This window comes from Gorilla gorilla, chromosome 12, assembly GCF_029281585.2.
Source record: "Gorilla gorilla gorilla isolate KB3781 chromosome 12, NHGRI_mGorGor1-v2.1_pri, whole genome shotgun sequence".
NCBI lineage: Eukaryota > Metazoa > Chordata > Mammalia > Primates > Hominidae > Gorilla > Gorilla gorilla.
The window spans coordinates 107371138-107385324 of record NC_073236.2 but is presented as its reverse complement, the minus strand read 5'-3'; the positions used below and the strand labels follow the sequence as shown (position 1 = coordinate 107385324).

Genomic DNA, 14187 nt, shown 5'->3' with positions numbered 1-14187 from the left:
CAGCCCCTCCAGGAATTAAGGATACCAAGGACAGAATAACTGTCCTGGGATGTGCTAATGCAACTGGCATACATAAGTACAAACATGCTCTGATAGGCAAAACCTTTCACACTTGTTGTTTTCAAGGAGTGAATTTCTTACCAGTCCATGGTTACCCTGACACAAAACTATGGATCACCACAGACATCTTTTCTGATTGGTTTCATAAGCACTTTGTACCAGTGGCTTGTATGTACTGTCCATAAGCTAGACTGGATGATGTAGGAGTTTGTTATTCCTTGATATCACCCAATTCATCCTCCAGCTAAAATTCTCAAAACTAATGTTTATGCCATGTACTTTCCCTCAGATGTGACTTCATTAATTCAGCCATGTGACCAGGGTATCTTTAGATCAATGAACAGAAAATATAAATCCACTTTCTTGAACAGCATGCTGGCAGCAGTGAACAGAGGCATGGGTGCAGAAAATTTTCAAAAGGAGTTTAGTATAAAGAATGCCATATATGTTGTTGCCAATACTTGGAACACAGTGAGAAAGACACAGTTGTGCATGCCTGGCACAACCTCTGGCCTGCAACTGTGTTTAGTGATAATGATGAACTGTGTGTGACTTTGAAGGATTCTGTATGTCAAGTGAAAAAAAATGATGTCTGACCTCCTTACGTATGTAAAAAATATACCTTCAGAGTTCAGCAGTAAGCTGGAAGAAGTAGATGTCAAAGAAGTTTTGAACTTTGATAATAATGCTTCAGTTATTCATTCATTGACTGGTGGTAAAATAGTCGAAATGGTTTTGAATCAGGGTTATGATAGTGATGAAGAAGGTCGAGATAACACCACAGAAAAGGTGCTTATAGAAGAAGACATGGTGAAAATGTATGGTGGGCATATTGAAGGATTATGGCAGCGTGCATTAACAACAGAATGAAAAACCATGTCAGTTTTTAAAATTGAAGAGAGACTTCTGAGCTAAAAACCATGTTAATGAGGCAGATGACTCCGCAAGAAGCATTTTTAAAAGCCTTCCAGCAGAATGTCTCTTCATCCCCCATAGGATCCACTTCCTGGTCCCTCAGCTGCTTCTGATGTTTCTTCTTACCTAAAAAACACAGTTTATAGTAACCTTTTAATAAAAACACAGCATCATAGGTGAAGACTGAAAGCCTGCTGTTGTTTGTAGCTGCTTTTTCCTTTTTTTTTTTTTTTTTTGAGACATAGTTTCACTCTTGTTGCCCAGGCTGGAGTGCAATGGCGTGATCTTGGCTCACTGCAACCTCCGCCTCCTGGGTTCAAGCAGTTCTCCTGCCTCAGCCTCCCGAGTAGCTGGGATTACAGGCGACCGCCACCACGCCTGGCTAATTTTTGTATATTTGATAGAGACGGGGTTTCACCATGTTGGCCAGGCTGGTCTTGATCTTCTGGCCTTAGGTGATCCACCTGCCTTGGCCTCCCAAAGTGCTGGGATTGCAGGCATGAGCCACTACCCCCGGCTCTGTGGTTGGTTTTGTTTAATAGCTGAAACAGGTATCTTGGTGATGCTACTATGCTGCTTAGTTGTCCTGACACATTATTTTTTCAGTGTTAATGGTATGTCATATTTTTACTGTTAAGTACTTAATGTATGAATAAATGTAAGAAAACAATTGCCTGTTGGTAGCATGTAGATTAAGAATCAGGAATGATGACTCTTGTTGACATGGGTGGCTGAGATAGTGACACCTTTGCTTTCTGATGGTTCAGGGTACACAAACTTTATTACAGGCACAAAATTATCAAAAATACGGTATAAAATTACCTTAAGGCTATGTATATAAGGGATGTGTGTATGTGTGTATACACACAAAAATAAATTTTGCGTTTCCACTTGGATCCCCTCCCTAAGATAACTCATTGTGTACATGCAAATATTAGAAAATGCAAAAAAAAAGAAAAAAAAAAGAAATCTGAAACAGTTCTAGTCTCAAGCATTTTGGATGAGGGATACCCATCCTCTATTTTGTCACCATTTTCATGCTGTATTAAAATGAAATTGCCAACTCAGTTCAAAGGAATTTTTCTTCTTAGGTTTACATTGTTGATTCATGGTGGAGGTGAACAAACTATTGACTGGTGGGTTGGATACCTTTGTCCAGAGAGGTCCTTGTGACATATCTCATGGCCCATTACCTAGGTGATGTGAGTCTTGCCTTCTGCCTGGAATAAAGTTTTGTTGGAATGCAGCTATGCCCATTTACTAGTGTACTGTCCATAGCTGCTTCTCTGCTACAATGTAGATTAGCAGTTGTAACAGAGACTATATGGCCCCCCCAGCTTAAAGTATTTATTAGCTGTCCTTTTATAGAAAAAAATGGCCCACATCAGATTTATGGAAATGTCTGTTCCTTTGTTTACGTTTTGCCCATGACTTTTTAACACTTTCACAGACATTATTGTTCATTATTATATGTCAGAAATAAACTCACTTTTTGTAAACTTTCCAATGGCTGTTGAATTTTTTAATTGTTTTGAAATTGGTTTCAGAATCAAACTCTTGCCTGTAATTTAGTAAAAGCAGATAATAATTAAACCAAGTAAATGTTTCTTTCTCGGTTTCCAGATTTAACTTAGTTATATCATTTTAGGCCAGCCATTGCCAGCTGAAATGACACTTGCCCAGCTTTTAACTCTCCTATATGACCGAAAACTTCCTCAGGGTTACCGCTCAATAGATCTGACTGTTAAATTGGGATCAAGAGTTATAACAGACCCCAGTCTATCAAAAACAGATTCTTATAAAAGACTACACCCTGAAAAAGGTATGTGCATAATACTACTTTAAAAATTACAGACTGTCATACAAAGAGGCAGAGATTTCTGTAGCTAATGACTTAATTGACTTGTTTTTATTATATCAACATAAGATATAATTTTTTTATGACTGAATTTTTGTAAATATAAAAAATGACCATTATTTCATTTGGAAACTAAGTTGCATTATTTCTTATAACATCATTTGTTTTATGAGCGCATGTACTTTAATTTCTGATATTTCTGTGAGAGCTATGTGAATTGTCATTTTATAATAAAAGTGAGAAGCTCAACTTACAACTTAGTTATAATTTATATTGAGTGGCATTTCTTGCATATAAACATGTTTTCTTATATAATTGGGATCACATATTTTTGTTTTTTACTTATATATTCCATTAATTTTTTTTGAGACAGTCTTTTTCTGTCTCCCAGGTCGGAGTGCAGAGGCACGATCTCAGTTCACTGCAACCTCCGCCTCCCGAGTTCAAGTGATTTTCCTGCCTCAGCCTCCCGAGAAGCTGGGATTACTGGCACCCACCACCATGCCTGGCTAATTTTTGTATTTTTTGTAGAGACAAGGTTTCACCATGTTGGCCAGGCTAGTCTGTAACTCCTGACCTCAACTGATCTGCCGGCTTCGACCTCACGAAGTGCTGGGATATAGGCATGAGCCACCGCACCCGGCCCTTATATTCCATTAAATATTTTTGAATATCCATTTTTGAATTGGCTATTTTTTCATACAAATGTAAGAAAATTTATTTGTTCCCCAATCATTGAAACATTGTGGTTGTTTCCAATTTTTTACCCCTATAAATGCTATATAAGTAGTTTTCATAGTGTGAGTATGATATGAACTTATATAAACTTTCCATCTTTCTCATGACTAAAATTCAGTGTTTAGTTATTGGTCTTTTGTATTCTTCAGCAAATTTTGGTACATTGTCTTTGCCCAGTTTTTCAGCACGATTATTTCTCTCTTTTGTTTTAATGTTTAAAGGGTCTGGTTACGTGACCTTTTGGTTTTCTTTGGTGAGTAATTCAGAGTTAAACTAATAAGGTATAATTTTTTGTTTTCAGTAAGAGAAGTCTTTGTCATTAATTTTTCTTAATAGGATACTTTAGAGCATATTATTTGCTATGAGAACTTTGAGAACTTATTTATTTTAACATAGGATATAAGTTAAAGTATGCCCTAAAGGACAGTGCTTCTCAAACTTCAGTATGCTTACAAATGACCGGCATCATACTGTTAAAATGGAGATTCTTCATTTCAAACTAGCTTGCAGGTGATGCCCATACTACTAGTCCATGAACCATTCTTCCAATAACAAGACTAAAGAAGGCAGTATCAGAAGTCATTTAAAGGTCATTGTACCGTCTAGCCATAATACAGCTATATCTAAATAAATGATGTTTTGTGCTCTTTTTTGAGTAGCAAGAAAGCAGTAATACCTGCCTTTGTAAATGAAAGAATATTATAAAAATATACCCTTTCTTACCTATTCAGTTATTTGTAATTTATTGTCTAGATCATGGAGACTTACTTGCTAGCTGTCCAGAAGATGAGGCTCTCACTCCAGGTGATGAATGCATGGATGGGATATTGGATGAATCTTTGCTTGAAACCTGTCCAATTCAGTCACCATTACAAGTTTTTGCAGGGATGGGTGGACTGGCTCTTATTGCTGAAAGACTACCCATGCTATATCCAGAAGTAATTCAACAGGTAAGATAAGATTTCCTAATCGAGTATATCATTCCATAGCTAAGCCCTTCATTCTTTTTAATGTTTGTTTTTTAATATACTTGGATTAACTTTGTAGAAATACCCTTTGCTTTATATTTTCTGAACATTATATAACTCTTCAAATGGTCAGTCTGTACAGAGCTTCATGACCTTCAGTAGGTACGGAAGAAATGTTGAAGATCAAGCACATTTGCCAGACTTACTACACTGTTGCATTTATCTTGATTTCATGGTTGTAACACTAGCATTCTCTTTTCTACGCTGCTTTAAGTGTGATATTTATTAGAGATATTATTGGAAATAGGAGAAGTAAAATAGCAGTGTATACTGCCACCAATATATGTCTTTTTGTTTACCTTTTATTCCTGTTTCAGGTGCCATTTCCATTTTTGGTGGTTTAAAAACATGACCTATTCCCGTGTTCATTTACGAAGCTGTCAATGTCTGTGCTTTCCATGCTCTTGTATCAATCAGTAGGAAGTTTGGTGCATGGAGAGTTGTAAAAACAAAACTTTATGTTTGTTGAATGAAGTAGGGGAATCATTCTCTTTGATTTCATGTCGTGTGTGTGTGTGTGTGTGTGTGTGTGTGTGTGTGTGTGTGGTTATTTTGGTATAGTAGCTCTAGACTCTATTATAGTTTCCTGAGTTGCTGTACCAAAATACCACAAACGGGCTGGCTTAAAACAACTGAAATTTATTCTCAATAGTTGAGGAGGCTGTAAGTCTGAAATCAAGATATCAGCAGGGCCATGCTCCCGCTGAATTCAGGCTGTAGGGAAGACTCCTTCCTTGCTTCTTCCTGGCTTCTATTGGTTGCCAGTAGTTCTTGCTGTTCATTGGTTTGTAGCTGAATCACTTTAATTTCTGCCTACGTCGTCATATGGCCATCTTTCCTGTGTGTCTTTGTATCTCTCTCTCTTTATAAGGACACCAGTCATTTAATGTAGGGTCCTGCAAACCATTATCTCCTCATCTTAACTTGATTACATCTGCAAAGGCCCCATTTCCAAATAAGGTCACCTTCATAGGTGCTAGGGGTTAGGACTTGAACATATCTTGGGAGGACAAAATGCAACCCACAATAATACTTATTCATGTTATTGCTTCCCTAGTATTCAGAAATATAAGATGATATAACTATGTTATAAGGTGATTGACACAGAATGAGCAAAATTTTCTTACTAGACAATGACATAATTACTCAAAAGTTTGAAGCAGAAAAGACCCCAACATTTTCAGCATTATTATTGCTCAACATAAATGATTTTTTCTAATTTAGTATTCAGTGTGGTTCACTATATTGATTAGTAACTGGAAATGGGGTCCTGGTAATACATACCTAAGAATGTGAAAGTGACTTTAGAATTGGGTACTTGGCAGAGTATGGAATAATTTTGAGTAGCATGATTTAAAAAAAAAAATCTAGATTACCTTGAATAGATTGTTAGATAAAATGTGGATGATAAAGCTTCTGTCATTGAGGGCCCAGAAGGAAGTAAGGATCATAGGGGAGAAAACCTACAGTGTCTTAGAGAATATCTGAATTGTCATAAGCAGACTTGGTAGACATACAGGTGTTTAAAGTGCTGACAAGGTGGTTTAGAAGGAAATGAGGAACATGTTACTGGAACCTGAAGGAAAAGGGATCTTTGTCATATAGAAGCAGAACTATTAACTCATTTGTGTCCTAAATATAGAAAGCAGCACTTCTGCTGTAATGAACTTGGATGTAATGAACTTACATGTAATGAACATGTAATGAACTTGGATATTTAGCTGAGATTTCCACACAAAGTGGTGAAAGTACAACCTGTCTTTTTCTTGCTGCTTATAGTGAAATGTGCGAGGAAAGATATAAATTGAGAGAAGAACTATTGAAAAACAAGCAATCAGTGCTTGTCAATTTGTGAAATTACCTATCCAGATCACAGAAGGTGCTAAAATTTAGATATTTGCTATCAGAAAAGCATGCTCCAAAGTATAAGCCAAGGGTGAGGCTGGACAACCTTTTGCTAGTGCCTTAGAAACATCAAAAGTCAGAGTATTCAGTCACATAGAGGGCTCTTTGAAGAGATTAGGCATGTAACTCATGGATCTCCTCAGCCGTCTAAGCATAAGCCAGGAATAGAGGATATGATGTGATGATGGAAGCATCCAAGAGCCGTGGAATGTAAGTAGCCTCTGGAAGCTGGAAAAGGTGAGGAACTGTTATTTCCTAAGAGCCTCCAGAAGCAATGCATCGTTTGATTTTAGTCCCATAAGACCTGTTTTGGATTTCTGACCTCTGGAATTTTAAAATAATAAATTGTGCTGTTCTGAGCCACTGAGTTTGTGACAATGTGTTATAGCAGCAGTAGAAAACTAATACAGAGTTTGGTCTGTAGTTGTAATGCCTTTGTCTGGTTTTGGTGTCAGGATAATACTAGCTATATGGGATGGGTTGAGAATTTCTAATATATCAAATTAAGGATACTGTTAGGTGTGTTTAATAAGAGACACTGTCTGGGCATGGTGTAATCCTAGCCTGTAATCCTGTAATCACACTTGTAATCCCAGCACTTTGGGAGGCCAAGGCAGGAGGGTCACCTGAGGTCAGCAGTTTGATATCAGCCTGGCCAACATGGTGAAACCCCGTCTCTACTAAAAATACAAAAATTAGCCCGGTGTGGTAGTGGGCACCTGTAATCCCAGCCGTTCAGGAGGCTGAGGCAAGAGAATTGCTTGAACCCGGGAGGTGGAGGTTGCAGTGAGCCGAGATGGCTTCATTGCACTCCAGCCTGGGTGACAAGAATGAAACTCCATCTCAAAAAAAAAAAAAAAAAAAGAGACACTGCAGATTGCAACAGTAGTGAACTGGAAGATGTATCAAAAGAAATCATTCGGCTTGGCGCGGCAGCTAATGCCTGTAATCCCAGCACTTTGGGAGGCCGAGGCAGGCAGATCACCTGAGGTCAGGAGTTTGAGATCAGCCTGGCCAACATGGTGAAACCCCATCTCTACTAAAAGTACAAAAATTACCTGGGCGTTGTGGTGGACGCTTGTAATCCCAGCTACTCGGGAGGCTGAGGAAGGAGAATTGCTTGAACCCAGGAGGCGGAGGCTGCAGTGAATCAAGATCGCACCACTGCACTCCAGCCTGGGTGACAGAGCAAGACTCTGTCTCAAAAAAAAACAACAACAACAACAACAAAAAAGAAATCATTCAAACGGAAGCATAGAAAGTATAAGGAATGAGAAGAACATAAGAGCTGTATGGACTGAAGTGAAAAATTCTAACATACATGAATTTATAGTCCGAGAAGAAGAGTGAATTGAAACATGGACAGAAACAGTATTGAGAAGAAGAAAAATTTCCCAAATAGATGTAAAACTTAAATCTCAATTCAACATGTAAGAAACTGTTAACTCATGCAGGATATGCATGCCTGGAACTGTCATGGTAAAAGTGGTTAAAAACAAAGACAGCTGTCCACTGCAGTGCATCTCTGAAATCCCAGCTACTCAGGAGACTGAAGCGGGAGGATTACTTGAGCCCACGGGTTCCAGACTACCTGGGCAACATAACAAGACCTCATACCCCCAAAAAAGCAAAAAAAAAAAAAAAAAAAAAAAAAAAAAGGCTAAGACAATGAGAGAATATTAAAACCAGCTATAAAGAAAATGACCTATATTTTCAAAACAGCAGCAATAACACTAACAACTGGCCTTTCAACAGAAACCATATGAGCCAGAGAATTACAACTTTATTTTATTTTATTTTAAAAATTTTTTTTTATTATACTTTAAGTTTTAGGGTACATGTGCACAACGTGCAGGTTTGTTACACATGTATACATGTGCAATGTTTGTATGCTGCACCCATTAACTCGTCATTTAACATTAGGTATGTCTCCTAATGCTATCCCTCTCCCCTCCTCCCACCCCACAACAGGCCCCAGTGTGTGATGTTCCCCTTCCTGTGTCCATGTGTTCTCATTGTTCAATTCCCACCTATGAGTGAGAACATGCAGTGTTTGGTTTTTTTGTCCTTGCGATAGTTTGCTGAGAAAGATGGTTTCCAGCTTCATCCATGTCCCTACAAAGGACATGAACTCATCATTTTTTATGTCTACATAGTATTCCATGGTGTATATGTGCCACATTTTCTTAATCCAGTCTATCACTGTTGGACATTTGGCTTGGTTCCAAGTCTTTGCTATGGTGAATAGTGCTGCAATAAACATACGTGTGCATGTGTCTTTATAGCAGCATGATTTATAATCCTTTGGATATATACCCAGTAATGGGATGGCTCGGTCGAATGGTATTTCTAGTTCTAGATCCCTGAGGAATCGCCACACTGACTTCCACAATGGTTGAACTAGTTTACAGTCCCACCAACAGTGTAAAAGTGTTCCTATTTCTCCACATCCTCTCCAGCACCTGTTGTTTCCTGACTTTTTAATGGTCGCCATTCTAACTGGTGTGAGATGGTATCTCACTGTGGTTTTGATTTGCATTTCTCTGATGGCCAGTGATGATGAGCATTTTTTCATGTGTCTTTTGGCTGCATAAATGTCTTCTTTTGAGAAGCATTTGTTCATATCCTTCGCCCACTTTTTGATGGGTTGTTTGTTTTTTTCTTGTAAATTTGTTTGAGTTCATTGTAGAGTCTGGATATTAGCCCTTTGTCAGATGAGTAGATTGCAAAAATTTTCTCCCATGTTGTAGGTTGCCTGTTCACTCTGATGGTAGTTTCTTTTGCTGTGCAGAAGCTCTTTAGCTTAATTAGATCCCATTTTTCAATTTTGGCTTTTGTTGCCATTGCTTTTGGTGTTTTAGACATGAAGTCCTTACCCATGCCTATGTCCTGAATGGTATTGCCTAGGTTTTCTTCTAGGGTTTTTATGGTTTTAGGTCTAACATTTAAGTCTTTGATGCATCTTGAATTAATTTTTGTTTAAGGTGTAAAGAAGGCATCCAATTTCAGCTTTCTACATATGGCTAGCCAGTTTCCCAGCACCATTTATTAAATAGGGAATCCTTTCCCCATTTCTTGTTTTTCTCAGGTTTGTCAAAGATCAGATGGTTATAGATATGTGGCATTATTTCTGAGGGCTCTGTTCTGTTCCATTGGTCTATATGTCTGTTTTGGTACCAGTACCATGCTGTTTTGGTTACTGTAGCCTTGTAGTATAGTTTGAAGTCAGGTAGCGTGATGCCTCCAGCTTTGTTCTTTTGACTTAGGATTGACTTGGCAATGCGGGCTCTTTTTTGGTTCCATATGAGCTTGATGGGGATGGCATTGAATCTATAAATTACCTTGGGCAGTGTAGCCATTTTCATGATATTCATTCTTCCTACCCATGAGCATGGAATGTTCTTCCATTTGTTTGTATCCTCTTTTATTTCATCGAGCAGTGATTTGTAGTTCTCCTTGAAGAGGTCCTTCACATCCCTTGTAAGTTGGATTCCTAGGTATTTTATTCTCTTTGAAGCAATTGTGAATGGGACTTCACTCATGATTTGGCTCTCTGTTTGTCTGTTACTAGTGTATAAGAATGCGTGTGATTTTCACACATTGATTTTGTATCCTGAGACTTTGCTGAAGTTGCCTATCAGCTTAAGGAGATTTTGGGCTGAGACGACGGGGTTTTCTAGATATACAATCTGTAACACCCCATTGTCAACATTAGACAGATCAATGAGACAGAAAGTTAACAAGGATATCCAGGAATTGAACTCAGCTCTGCACCAAGTGGACCTAATAGACATCAACAGAATATACATTCTTTTCAGCACCCCACCACACCTATTCCAAAATTGACCACATAGTTGGAAGTAAAGCACTCCTCAGCAAATGTAAAAGAACAGAAATAATAACAAACTGTCTCTCAGACCACAGTGCAATCAAACTAGAACTCAGGATTAAGAAACTCACTACAACTTCAAAATGCTAGAAGACAACAAGCAACAAAATAAGCAAAAAAATCTGTCATCCTAGAATTTTATACTCATTGGAGAAAATTTTCTACAATTCTTCACCCACCTCGCCCATCGCCTCTCAAAAATCAGTGATGGCAGAATAAAACGTATGGGATTAACTCTGTTGTCTCTATATAGTTAAAAGCTCTAGGCAAAATATATTTTAAAACAATTATTTAGGCCGGGCGCAGTGGCTCACGCCTGCAATCCCAGCACTTTGGGAGGCCGAGGTGGGCAGATCACGAAGTCAGGAGATTGAGACCATCCTGGCTAACGTGGTGAAATCCCGTCTCTACTAAAAATACAAAAAATTAGCCGGGCGGGGTGGCAGGCGCCTGTAGTCCCAGCTACTCTGGAGGCTGAGGCAGGAGAATGGCCTGAACCCCAGGGGGCGGAGCCTGCAGTGAGCCAAGATTGCGCCACTGCACTCCAGCCTGGGCGACAGCGAGACTCCGTCTCAAAAACAAACAAACAAACAAACAAAAAAACAATTATTTAAAGGTTTTAAGAGCAACTAGAAGCTGGCAGAAATTAAAGAGGATTTTAACACAATATTAATAGAATCAATTCAGTAATATTAACGTCTATACTGCTTTTTTCTGGGGGCGTTCCTCAGTCTTTGTGGGGTGGGACAGGTAGAACTCAGACTTAAGCCACAGTCATATTGGCTGGAGTTTGATTCTTCCGTACTGGCTGGAAAATAGGAATTCAGAAAGGAGGAAGCTGAAGCTGAGGAGCTCCAAATTCTGCACATCCATAGCTTGCTCCAGAATTATTAAACATAGGCATTTTGAGAGCAGGCATGAACTAGAATGCTGAAAAAGCTGTGCAGAGATTTCAGCTGCTATCTGTCACCAAGAGGATACAATTTATAGTTTTAGTCCTGCTCAGAGATAAAAATCTTGGCTTTTCCATTGGAATTCCAAATGGCCCATACATTAGGAGTAAAGGCTACAGCCTAATAAAGATTCACTTGAGAAATAAGGGAAAAATCAAAATAAGACTCTTCTAATAAATTACAAAAGCCTCTAAGTTCAGGGTGATCTACCAATAATTTACATATCTGCTAAACAAAACTAAACACACTCCAAGGAAGATTTTAAAATTAAGAGTTGATAAAACATCTCATCAACAATGTACGGTGTATGGCTGGGCATGGTGGCTCATGCCAGTAATCCCAGCACTTTGGGAGGCCGAGGCAGGCAGATCACCTGAGCTCAGGAGTTCAAGACCAGCCTAGCCAACATGGTGAAACCCTGCCTCTACTAAAAAATATGATAATTAGCCAGCAGTGGTAGCACACCTCTGAAGTCCCAGCTACTTGAGAGGCTGAGGCAGGAGAATCGCTTGAACCTGGGAGGCAGAGGTTGCAGTGAGCTGAGTTTGTGCCCCTGCACTCCAGCCTGGGTGACAGAGTGAGACTCCATCTGTATGATTGAACAAGTAAATGAATGAATGAATGAATGAATGTAAGTGTATTAAATACCCCATTTGAAAAGCAAACATTTGTCAGAATAGAGGAAAAAGCAAAGCCCAAGTATATGCTGTCTAAAAGAGATGTGCTTGAAAGAAAAAAGCTACTATCCCTATTTTTTAATGTATCACAAAGTTGAATTATAGACCGCCTGATAAGAAACAAAGAGGACCATTAAATCACTATGAAAGTATTAATTCAGAATAAGTCATAACAATCCTAAATTTGTGTGTATTTAATAGCTTCAAAGTACATGAATCAGAAATTTATAGAACTGAAGGAAGAATTAGATAAATCTACATTTCAGTAATAGATTATAACATTTATCTCTCAGTAAATGAAACAAAGTGAGGAAGTAGGAGTTGTTGGGGGAAACGCCCAAAACTTCTAGATGGACGTAACCAATATTTATGGAACAAAGCATTTACCAACTACAGGATGTACTTCTTTCCAAAGAAAGATAGACAGTATGCTGGCCTATACAAAAAGTCTCAGTAAATTTAAAAGCATTAAAATCAAACCAGTATGTTCTGTGACCACATCAGAATTAAATTGGAAACCAATAGCGGTAAGATCTAGAAAACCTCAAATATGTGTAACCTAAGCAGTATAGTTTTTAGTAACACATGGATGAAAGAAGAAATCACAATAGATACTACAAGATATTTCAAAACAATAATGCCAACATGACATGGGATATAGCTACAGCAGTCTATAGAGAGATTTTATAGCTTTAAATGCGTATAATTAAAAGAGGAGATTTATCAGTGATGTACACTGCCACCTCAAGAAACTAGAAAAACAGGAGTACAATTAACCAAAAATCAGAAGCAAGGAATTACTACAGTAAGAGCCAGAATCAATTAAATATAAAACAAAAAAATCAAAGAGAAACAAGAAAGCCGTACATTTTGTCTTTTGAGACTTTTAGTAAAATTGATAAACTATGAAAAATTTTCAAGAAAAAGTGAAACCCACACAAATTGGACATCCACAAATGATAGCAAGCACATTATTATAATTTCTATAGAATAAAATAAGGTACTATTATAACCAACTTTATGCCAACATATTTGATACTTAGATATAGTGGATAAATTCCTTGAAAAACACAACCAGAATCAGTAGAAGAAGTGCATGTATACGTTTGTATGTATACACTTATGCAGAATTGTGATCAAACATACAGAATTTTTAGTCTGTTTTCATTTTTAAGTACCATGGTTATGATTTTGAAATCGCATTAATCCCATGTTTCTCCAATTTAAACTGAAACTCATTTTTTGTTCTTAAATTGGAGCATTTGACTACTTTAGAAAGTATCATGTCTTCTCGGTTTGCTGTGACATATAATGAGTATCAGAATTAAAGACATCACATGGTTGGAATATCGTAATTCCTAAAAGCCTGTGATATAAATCATATCCTGTTCATCTAATTTAAAATAATTTATTTGTGTTTTAGACATTATTCAAAGTGAGCACGTCCTTATTAGAGTCTTTTCTTTGGGAAATTTAGCTGTTTTATCCTAGTATATCAGAAATAAAATTTCTTTGTTGTTAATTGAGCATAGCATGTTTTCATATACTTTTCAGTTTTGACTTTCAAAATGTGAAATAATACAAGTGAATATAATAGTTTAAAAAATTAAATCCACTTAATATTAATACCCTAAAACAGTTCTGTTTGAATCGTTATACTTGTGACATTTATGTAAATATCAGTTTATATTCTACTGTTTGGTGCTTTTGCTGAACCTGTATTTTGAAATTAATCTTTGTTGATGCCTAAGCCTGTGGTGGTCTCATTTGTATAGCTCTAGTATACTTGCTGTATATTTAACTATACCTTATTGTGTGTATTAGTCTTAATGTTGACTAGCATTTTTATTTCCAGTTGTTAGCTATAATGAAAAAAGTTGTGAAGAATTGTATACATATCTAATATAAGACTTAAAAACTTGTATCTGTATAATGGGTGATGGGAAATATATGATAGTGGTTTTAATTTGCTCTTCTGATTTTCGTGAAGTTGAGGGTCTTTCACTTGTTAAAGAATTTGAATGCTATAAATTGAGAGCTCTTTGGTTTTGCTGTCTTTTTGCTTTCATTGTATTTGTTTTGTTTTGTGGCATCATATGAGAAATAGTCCTTTAAGAAAACAATTGTGATGAGGTAAAGTTCTGCTTCTGTAACAATGTTCTAT

The 14187-nt window shown here is 37.4% G+C and overlaps 1 protein-coding gene across 27 annotated transcripts in view; it reads left to right on the top strand.

Annotated features, from left to right (window-relative positions):
- Positions 1 to 14187, top strand: part of BIRC6 (baculoviral IAP repeat containing 6) — a 259698-nt gene that overhangs the window by 167991 nt on the left and 77520 nt on the right. For all 27 annotated transcript variants that reach the window (XR_008676790.2, XM_055377695.2, XM_019021217.4 and 24 more), the window contains 2 exons: positions 2624 to 2797; positions 4325 to 4521. Coding sequence is in view for 26 of the 27 variants with exons in the window: in XM_055377695.2 (XP_055233670.2) it covers positions 2624 to 2797; positions 4325 to 4521 (371 nt within the window). In the remaining variant the exon portion in view is untranslated. The remainder of the gene's footprint in view (positions 1 to 2623; positions 2798 to 4324; positions 4522 to 14187) is intronic.